The sequence below is a fragment of the Dipodomys merriami genome, unplaced genomic scaffold, assembly GCF_024711535.1.
Source record: "Dipodomys merriami isolate MVZ:Mamm:240054 unplaced genomic scaffold, mDipMer1.0.p SCAF_21, whole genome shotgun sequence".
Taxonomy (NCBI): Eukaryota; Metazoa; Chordata; class Mammalia; order Rodentia; family Heteromyidae; genus Dipodomys; species Dipodomys merriami.
Window position 1 is genome coordinate 4079927 of NW_027203493.1, and position 11011 is coordinate 4090937.

Sequence of the window (11011 nt, forward strand, 5' to 3'; positions counted from 1 at the left end):
CAAAACAGTCATCAAAAACAAAATTAGACATCCAGTGGTATCTACCATAAAGCTTCTGTCAAGAGGGAAAAAAATCAGCAGAGTGAAGGGACAACTCTATGGACTGAAAAACAGTATTTGCAAATCATACATCTAATAAAGGGCTAATATTAAAAAATATATAAGGATTTCATGCAATTGAAAAGCAAGAAAAGAAAAGACTTTAAAATGAGGAATCAAGTAGGTGCTGGTGGCTCACATGTGTAATCCTAGCTATGAAGGAGGCTGAGATTTGAAGATTCTGGGAAGAAAAGTCAGTGAGACACGTATCTTCAATTAACCGCCCCAAATCCAGAAGTAGGCTTATGGCTCAAGTGGTAGAGTATTAGCCTTGAATGAAAAGGCTAGGGAGCAGTGCTTAGGCTCTGAGTTTAAGTCCCAGTACCGGCACACACAAAAAAATGAAAGATGATGACTGAATGACATCATCTAACATTCCTCTCATGGACATTCCAGGCTCACCCACAGAACTAGTAAAGAAATGAGAGTTGGTGGCACAGTGGTCTGGAGTCCAGCATCATCCCATGCTGACAGCTGCAGGCAAGTGCCGATCCACAAACCCTTTGCTGCTTATTGAAATTCAATACAGGGGCTTGAAAGTGGTACAGAAAGAATTGCTGGAAGGAAATGGAGGCAGCAGGCCTGTGCACACCGTCCACCTCAGAGGATTTGCTCTGAGGCGGAAGATAGAGCTCTGAGGTCTACCTGAGCGTGGGTTGGTGCGGACATGGGAGAAGGAGATACCATACATGAAGTGGGCAGTGAATGAGGCTGAGGGGGTGAAGATCCTAGATACCCAAAGCATTCACTGGAGGGTATCAGCTGATCAACTGGTAGGGTAGAAAAACCAGCCCTGGCAGGAAGTCTGCGAGACTCTGAGCTGTGCCTCAAAGTGGTAGAGCTCTAGCCTTGAGGAAAAGATCTTAGGACACTACCTCCAACCTAGGAGTGCAATCCCCGAGGCTGATGACCCGCTCCACAAAAGAAACACCCCTCTAAACCATGAGATGTGAACTTGTGCATTTTGTGACATGCATCGGAACGAATGGTGATACTGATGAGAGCACCCTAATTTTAATGACAGTATGTGGGAAACAGCTATGTGAAGAGTCCTTCCTGGGGTGCTGGGTGTTGAGTCCTTCACGGGGTGCTAGGTCATTCATGGAGTACTGTGTGCTGAGTCCTTCACAGAGGGCTATGTTCTGAGTCCTTCACGAGTTGTATTCTTTCATCTGGTCCTTATAAGAGCTACACAAATAAGATGATTGTGCAGATGAGAAAGTTGAGGCTCAGATATGAGATCAGACACTGTCCCCAAGGCAGGGCCAAATTTATGTATATACTGAGTGGTTCAAGTGGTAGAGTGCTAGCCCTGAGCAAAAAAGATGCCTAGAGACAGTGCCCAGGCCCTGAGTTCAAGCCCCAGGACCGGCAAAAAACAAGACTAAACAAAAAACAAAGGAATTAAAAGTAAATGAGGGCTTTCATGACAAGGAAGATCCTAGAAGAAAAGTACACACACACACACACACACACACACACACACACACACACACACACACACACACACACACACACACACACACACACACACACACACCACAGTTTCCTTAGGAATTCTTTGTTTGAAATAAGATATAATTATAAGATGGTACTTGGCCAAAATGGTAATTGAGATTATCTTAGTTTTTTCCCTCCAGGTATAATCCCTTGAGGTTTAAGTTCTTAGGGGATCTAGCTCTAAATTAATGTAACACACCCCACCCCCCAAAAAAAGGTCCCTGGTCTGTGCAGTACATGAATCAATGTGCAGGTCAAGGATCATCTTTTTCTGCTCAGGCCCACCAAGATGGGAATATATGTCTTCACACATGCCCAGAAAGTCATGTATCGTCACAAAATCACTGCCACGAAGGACACAGAATCCTCTATCCTTCCAGGGAATGGTCATTCCCTTTGAAGTAGAGGAAAGAGGTATTGAACAGATAACCATTACCGAAGTGAGTACGTTGCAGTTTGGACCATTTTTAAATTTTATTTTTGAATCAGTATACATTCATCATAGGAGGGGATTTCATTGTGAGGATTCTATCCGTGTGTACAGTAGATTGTAAACAGGTTTACCTCTACATTGTATTTCACTTCCTCCTTTCCCTCATCTACACTTTTACAAACAGTATTTGGTGGGTTTCAGTATGCTGCCTTCATTTGTACATATATGTATATGTGTATGTAATTGTATATAACAGTCTCAATAAAAACTTGAAATAATCTTTTTGGTGGATAAAATATGCCCAAGTAGAATTAGGCAAATGATCAAGATAATATTAGAAATTGTCACCGATCAAATAGGTACAATCATTCTTACCTATCTGAAAATATTAAACATTGAGCTCCAAAATTATCTTATGTAATGCAAGTGATATGTTGCTTTCCTTATAGAGGAATTGCATCAGATAATAGTTATAATTTAAAAATTTCATATATAATAGTTATAATTTCATATATATCATTATACATAATCATCTACTTTCAAGGAGTTTTAATTAATTTTATTTGCTGCTCTTTAGCTAATGAATCACTCAAAAATATAGTCATGAGAGTTTTCCCTGGATAAAAGATACATTTGGCATTGAATATATATTATTAATGTAATTGATTTTCAGGATAGATAGTACCCTGGGTATTGTGTATACATTTATCTGAATTAGGGAAGGGAAAGAGAACAACAAAATGGTGAGACAAAGGGCAAACCAGTGCAACAGTGATACTCACAAGATAATATGTTGGAATTGAACTGTGCTACTTGGATGGGAGGTTGCAGAGGAGGGAAACTGGAGAAAATGAGATGGGGTAATAATGTTTGACAAGAAATGTATTCACTGCCTTACATACATAACTGTAACCCCTTTGTACATCATCTTTATAATAAAATTAAATAAAAATACATATGAGAGGAATTTGAATGTACTCAGCATAAAGACATGATAAATGTCCCAAGAATTTTAAGTGAATACAAATAAATAAATGAGTTCAAAGAGGGTATACCTAAAGAGCTAAAAGAGATAAGACACAGGTAAACAAATTAATAAAATAAGGCAGTCATTGTAAGACATGCAAATGATCTCAGTAAAGAAATTGGCTTGAGAAAACAATCAATCTCTCTTTTTTCCCCTTCCTAATGACAGATTGCAACTGGCCATGGAAGGAAAGAATCAGACCATAGCGACTGAGTTTATTTTCCTGGGTCTCACAGATAATCCCTGTCAGAAGGCTGTCCTTTTCATCACTATTCTCTTTGTTTACCTAGTCACTCTGGGAGGTAACTTGGGGATGATCATTCTCATAGGGGTTGACCCCAGACTCCACACCCCCATGTACTTTTTTCTTAGCCACTTGTCCTTCGTAGATCTCTGTTCCTCTTCTTCTATTGCTCCGAAGATGCTATGTGATATCTTTGCAGAGAAAAAGAGCATCTCTTTTGTAGGCTGTGCTGCACAGATGTGGTTCTTTGGTCTCTTTGTGGCAACAGAGTGTTTCCTGTTGGCTGCCATGGCGTATGATCGCTACACGGCCATCTGTAAGCCTCTGCTGTATCCTCTCATCATGTCCCAGCAGGCTTGTGTGCTGCTCATTGTGGAGTCTTACGCCATAGCTTTGACAAGTACCACCACCCATACGACTTTCACTTTTTGCTTACCCTTCTGTGGTCCACATGTGATCAATCACTTTTTCTGTGACATTTCCCCATTGCTTTCTCTGGCGTGTGTGGACACTGGGATGAATAAGTTGGTGCTCTTTGTCTTTGCTGGAGCAATCGGAGTGCTCAGTGGTCTCGTCATCATGGCCTCCTATGTGTGTATTTTGATGGCAGTCTTGAAGATTCAGACGGCCAGTGGGAGACAGAAAGCCTTCTCCACGTGTTCTTCTCACCTGACCGCTGTCACCATCCTGTATGGCACCCTTTTCTTTATCTATGTGCGACCTAGCTCAAGTTCCTCCCTGGATATCAATAAAGTGATTTCGATGTTTTATACTGTGGTGATCCCCATGTTGAACCCCCTCATCTACAGCTTGAGGAACAAGGAGGTAAAAGATGCATTCAGGAGAAGGTTGGACGGGAAGCACTTTCTAATAGTTAAAGTTAGATAGAATTCTATTTGTTTCATACCGTGAGGTGATCATTCGACATTATCAAGTTGAATGGGAATTACAGCTTTCATGAGAGTCTTGATTCCTCCGATTCACACATTATTTTGAAAATGGAAAAGTTAGCCATGCTGGTGGCTCATGCCAGTAATCCTAGCTACTCAGGAGGCTGAGATCTGAGGACTGAGGTTCAAAACAAGCTCAGGCAGGAAAATCCATGGGACTCTTATCTTCAATTAATCACCAAAGAGCCAGAAGTGGAGCTGTGGTTCAAGTGATAGAGGACTAGACTTGAGCAAAAGAGCTCAGGGACAGTACCTGGGCACTAAGTTCAAGTCCCAGGACCAACAGAAAAAGAAAAGTTATTAGTTATTTTTTTCTGTATCTGTGCATTTCTCTGTGTCATGATGTATATTTTAAAATAAGGTTGGGATGGTTTAAGAATATTAATTAAACAAACATACTAAAAGAAAATCTATAGGAGCATTTATGCCATCTCAAGTATGAATAACTTCTAATTCAGACAAGAAAACTAACCTCATACAAGATAGCTCAAAACATGAAAAGAATCTTAAAGACAAAATAACAAATGAAAGAATATGTGCTTTCTTACATTTGTCATTTGCATACATTGTATAGAGTCAATAAAATTGATCCATACAACTAAATGTGTGATGTGAAATGTCATGTAGAAAATAGAAAACAAGTTAAGTTCTCATAGGCTGACTTAGAGCTATTTTGTGCAACCACAATTAGAATGGAAAATATCCAGCTATAGATCAGAGTGTACTGCTGAATATACATTCAAAAAATTAAATATTCAACAAATGCATGAAAATATGTTTAATATCTTTAGCCATAAAAGTAATGCAAAAATTTAGAAATTGAGACTAGCAAATGATCCTACTACACCCAATCAGAGTCAGTTTATTAAAGAGATACCTATGGCTCCATATTTATTTTATCACTTGCCCAATATCAGAGTTATGGAATCAGCATTAGCACACATCGTTGAATAGTGAATAAAGAAAATATGGTATATACACACCATATTATTCAGCAAAAATGGAGTTTGACATTATGTTCTTTTCAAGAGAAATAAGCCAGTTCTATAAGGAAAAGTATCACACTTCTGTTTTGTTTTTTTTTTTTCAGTTGTGGGGCTTGAACTCTGGGCCTGGGTGTTATCCCTCAGCTCTTCGGCTCAAGGCTAGCACTCTGCCTCTTGAGCCACAGCACCACTTCTGGTTTTCTAGTAGATTATTAGGGATAAGAGTCTCAGAGACTTTTCTGCCCAAGCTGACTTTGAACTGCGATCCTCAGATCTCAGCCTTCTGAGTAGCAAGGATTACAGGCGTGAGCCACCAGTGCCTGACGGATCACATCTTTCTTCTATGTAGAATTCGGGAGAAAAAGAGGACTTGAAAGGTAAACAGGCCTATTGTGCACTTGGAAGGGAAAAATGGTAGTATAGAGTGCTAAAAATGGTCAAAGTATATCACAAATCTGTAGGCATGTTCATAAGGAAAGCTATTATTTTGTACAAGTTGTACATGCTAAATAAAGAGGGAACATTGTTATATTGAGTAAAAGGTATATATGCTTCTGCATGTGGGGTCCCTAATGATTGTGGAAGGTAGGGTACTTTGAGATTCCACCTCACCCCCATCAACATGGCCATAATTGAACAAACATTAAAAACAGATGTCAGTGAGAATGTGGGAGAAAAGGAACGTCATGAATGTTGGTAGACATGTACTAGAGTCTAGCCATCATGGCAATCCATATGGCAATTTCCCCCAAACAGACATTAAGAACACTTGTTGGCTGCTTGTATGACCTTGTCCCTGGTTATTCTACTATGAATAGACTGGACTAGCATCATGTCTTAGGGAAGGCTAAATGGACCAGACTGGACTAGCATCATGTCTTAGGGAAGGCTAAATGGACCAGATCTCTGCAGATTGCATTTTGAAGGATGGTAGGTCAGCAAGTGTTGCCTGGAATGACTCTTGATGAAACTGACCTGTGGACATGGATGACATCAGCAGGAATGTATTAGAATGAGGAAAGAAGAGACTTCAGAGACTTTGATTTCCAGTTGACTTATACTCTCTGTTTCTACCTGAGTGAAATTGCTGCACCATATGGGCTTTGTGATAGAACTCTGCTGTGCCCGTCTATCTTCATTTGCTAGAGGATAGGACAAGCCCCAGCTCATGGGCCGGACTGTACGTATGGTGTTATGCATCAGGCACAGAAACAGACAGGACACCACTTCTTAAAGACACGCAATTCAGGCTTTTGAATCTGAGGACCCGAATTAACCTCCAATTGTAGATCCGATGTACTTCCTGCTGCCTTTCCCCACCATTACCATTTTCCATGTCATAAAGTCTGTTCTTTCATGTGTATCAAGTGACAAAGCTGCTATGTTGTCTCTGTCATTTTCTCCTTGATACTATACTAAATGCTGGGAGCGTTCGCTATCATTTTTATGATGGTGGGATTACCATTCTGGTTCATGAAGTGTGTCGCCGCCACACTCACAATGTATAGCGAGGCACTGTGACTCTTGTTGAATTATGCTGTGGAATTCTAGAATGGCTCTCACATTACTTGTGGCTTGCTAATATATGGCTCTTAGGAGCCAGTGCAAGCTTTCCCAAATGTCAAATTCCTATATCTTGTTACAATTTATTTCTTACTCTCCAGAGCACATTTGCTTTATTAGGGCCTTTGGACTTCTGAGGACTGCTTGCACAATCTTTTCTCGGGACATCCTGTTATAAATATAAATATAGAGGACTAGAATCATGTTTTAGAGGGTGCTAAAACACTGTTCATCTCTCCAGATTATATTTTGAAAGTTGATAGGAGAGTTAATATTGCCTGGGGTCAAAATCATAAATGACTATTATTGTTCAGTACATGCTACGTTTCCATGGATGCAGGTGATTTCAGTTCTTCTTTCCTACCTGGAATGGAAAGAATATATTTGCAAGTCACTGGTATATGTCATGGATCAGAGGCCTTACAAATGGCTCTTTATATGGCATAGCACAGCTATTGCAGTTATTTGGTAGAAGAATGAGAACAATATCTCTCCCCCATATCACCACCCAAGCAGGATCTTATGTGCTTCTTGGATGGGGGGGGGCTCTACATTAGAATTCTTTGTTCCTTTTATAGATCTAAGGATAGGTATTACTGGGTTTCCTCTGCTCTCTCAACTATTTACCATTTATTGGTTTCTTCCATTGCCTTTCTAAGACACAACGACTCCTTGTGGCCATGTACCTGAGATTCTATTTCAGATAGGTGGACATGAATGAATGTGGCATACCTAGATGCCTAGATTACTGGGGGACAAGCCCTTTCCAATTGCTGCTTTTCTTTTGTTTCCCTTTTATAACCTATGTATTATCTCTTAAAGTATGCTCCAGGTCCTTTACAATAATAAATACATTGACTAATACAGTGTAACTCTGTGGTTGCTGGACACTGATGCTTTTTGAATGTATTAATTTCAACAAAGCTTCCCACAATCTAAATGAACTAGAAACTACTCTTTTTTAATTTAAATTTTAGACATCAGGGAACAAGGTAGAGAAAAACTGGAAACCTATGGAAAATGACTCAGCCAGCGAACTATGGAACTGAGCCTTGTTCTTAAGTGATGTGGCATCTGAATGCACTGGGCAAACCAGTCCAGTCCAGTGGTGGTTCTGATAGCTTAAAGCATCATACTTCATTGATGAAAAAGAAGACTTCCGGTGGGTAGCTGGAGGTGGGGCTCCATTGGTCGAGTCCTAGCCAATGAATGAAAGCATCAGGTACCCAGTTTGAGTCCTTATCTTGTACCTAAAAAAAGGAGGAAGAAGCTTTCCTAAAATTTTTTCCCCAGATTTTTTACTTTATTTTATATTTTTACAAAATTCCTAAAAGGAAGGGGTAACAACGCTTGACAAGAAATGTACTCATGACCTTAATCATGTAACTGTAACCCCTTTGTACAGCATCTTTGCAGTAAAATAAAATTTTAAAAAATTCCTCAAGATTCTACTCAAGGCTTGGCTGGCATCTGAGTACAGTGCCTATCACTTGCCTTCCTAAAATTTAATTAAATTTAGTGTCCAAAATGGACACGGGAATAAAAAGGGAACTAGTAGGGAAATTCACAGAGAAAAGGAAGAGTGACAATAAGAATGGGTAGGCCAGAGGGTGAATATGATTAAAGTATATATGAGAAATGAAGAGCCGGGTGCTGGTGGTTCACGCTATAATCCTAGTTACTCAGGAGGCTGAGATCTGAGGATTGTGGTGTGAAGCCACTCTCTCATCTATCTCCAATTAACTCACCAAAAGCTAAACCAGAGCTATGGCTCAAGTGGTTGAGCCTTAGTCTTGAGTGAAAAGATCAAGGACGGCTCCCAGGCTTTCAGTTAAAGCCCCAGGACCAGCACACACACACACACACACACACACACACACACACACACACACACACACACACACACACACACACACACACACACACACACACACGGTCAATGGGTAGATAAATGAACAGTTTTCCAACATAAAGATATACATTAACAAAAATATATGAAAATCTTGTTCGATGTCATTATTATATAAATGAAGCAAAAGGAAAAAATGGTGCTTTTCTTTGAAGGTAAAATATTCATAGATTAAAATGATGCTGAAGAAGTTCTCATTCTATTTTTGTCCACTCACATAGTTCTAACAGTAGTATGAATAGTTTCATTACCATAAAGGAATTTGATAATTTTCATTTAATGTGGTAATTTCATGGCATTTTCTTAGAGCTTTTGTTTTGCTCTGCCTAATACATAGAAAATGTGAATATTTGCAAGGTTTAGTATGATTATTCAACAGATGTATAACTGTGTATGTACCCTAACCAAGTTGTGATAGTTACCATTTCCATTTCCTTATTGTGTCTTTATATTTGGGTATTTCAGATCACCTCTTCCATAAGATATATAATGCTATATTAAATTATAGTCAACCCCCTCGTGTTACAGAATAGCAGAAATTATTCTTTCTCTCAAACTGTGTTTGGAATTGTTTTTTAAACTCCCTCAATTCAGTTTTACTCAAAACTATTTGGAAATTAGGCCAGGAGAGCTTATAAGTCAAAGCTTAACAATATTGTCACATTCTGTTTAGTGATAAAGGTTTTTAAAAGAAGAACATGAATATTCATTACTAGAAATAAAGGAAAGGATATTTTCACTGTGAAATAGTGTGTAATCAATGTAAAAATTGAATAACATGTGGACTTAACATGGAGAAATCAGACAGCAATGATTGTTTGTTCAGTGGTATAACAAATTCCCTCAGTTCCAAGTTGTCTTCTTGACACTTCTCGTTGAGTGTCTTGTTACTTTTCTGGGAAGTCTTGGTATCATCACTCTCATCTGGATGGATTCTCAACTATCACCTTCCCCTCCCCATGTACTTTTTCTCAGCCACTTGTCCTTTGTGGCTGTCTTCTCTTGTCATTGGTTGTAAGCTATCTGACATATTTGTAAAGGAAAGCTGATCTTACTCTTTGGTTATGCAGGTTAGTTACGTTTTTTAAATTTCACTCAGTTTATAGTGGAGGATTTTCTTCTGGATTTCATGGAATTTTATCAGCATATGGTTAATTGCTGTATTGATGATTCAATACATCCCAGGACAAAGGAATGTACTAATTTATTTCTATTTAACTCTTAAGGCAGAGACTAGGGTCATTCTTAAATTACTGTATTTTGATTATCACTGAATCAATTTGAATGATTGAATCCTCTTGTTAACAATTTTCATCGATGAAGTTTTTATAATGTACTCTGCAATGTGATATGAAGGTTTCCCAGACTTCCCTCCGGTGTCTACAAATAGCGTGTTTCCATTTAAAGAATTATATACTACATAGAGTATTTTTCTATTACTGCTTTACGATTGATCAGTAACCAAATTAGCTAAAGCAACACATTTTTTAGTTTCCCTATACTAAAATTAGAAGAAAATTATTTATAACTGAATTCAGTTATAACTGAATGTTTGATTCTGTTATGTAAGATGTTATAAAACTGTCTGACTTCAAAAGAGTTCGGCATAGAGCTACCAGAGGCAAATATCAAAGAACACAGTGAGAAGGCAGTGTTTGCAAACTGGTTATGGTAAATATTTTCTGATCATTTTAGTGTCATTTAAATTAGAAGTACAGAAACACTTTGAGTGAATTCCTGTGTAACTCTCACCCCTGTTTCTTAATAGTTTCAGCAATTAGCAAGCATATATGGCTCATTCACATGAATAACTCTCTCTATATTCTCCAGTACTTATTTTTCCCCACTAAAACTTTGTTTCTTCAGAGAAACAAGTTAAATGATGTCCTAAATTGAGACTGGAAGACACATCTATAGAAACAAGTTAAGAAACATGGGAAATTGTCCTTGATAAGCTCATCAAGAAGAATGACTTGGCATAAACAGAATATATTAGTTGTGCCTTTTAAAATTTGGACATAAGACTACATTTGATTAAATTTTGTGTTCTGCAGAAAACATAGTGATATAGTGGACACTTCATGGGTCCATAGAAGATTAAGATTAAGAAACCTTGGTCTACTTTAGGTCTCTACTTCTTTGTCTATCATAGATACTGTAAACAGAAAGCAGAACTTCTTTTGTTCATGCCCCAAATCACATGCCTGTGTGGTACTATGAGTTTTTTTCCCATTATAATATATGGATTTACTGGCAAAAAAATCATAATAGGTCTTGTCTATAGTCAGCAAAGATTTCAT

The 11011-nt window shown here is 38.4% G+C and overlaps 1 protein-coding gene across 1 annotated transcript; it reads left to right on the forward strand.

Moving 5' to 3' along the window:
* The first annotated feature begins 3240 nt into the window (after positions 1–3240).
* LOC138834136 (olfactory receptor 5G3-like) lies at positions 3241–10774 on the forward strand. The gene is made up of 3 exons (XM_070032896.1): positions 3241–4151; positions 8836–8866; positions 10766–10774. Exons 1-3 carry the CDS (start codon positions 3241–3243, stop codon positions 10772–10774), a joined length of 951 nt encoding a protein of 316 aa, XP_069888997.1.
* Positions 10775–11011: the final 237 nt, after the last annotated feature.

Excerpts from the sequence above, each read along its gene's own strand:
- LOC138834136 (XM_070032896.1), top strand. The coding sequence starts at position 3,241 with ATGGAAGGAAAGAATCAGACCATAGCGACTGAGTTTATTTTCCTGGGT. Across the intron at positions 4,152-8,835 it reads AAAGATGCATTCAGGAGAAG|CAAAAGGAAAAAATGGTGCT; the intron begins GTTGGACGGGAA and ends ATATAAATGAAG.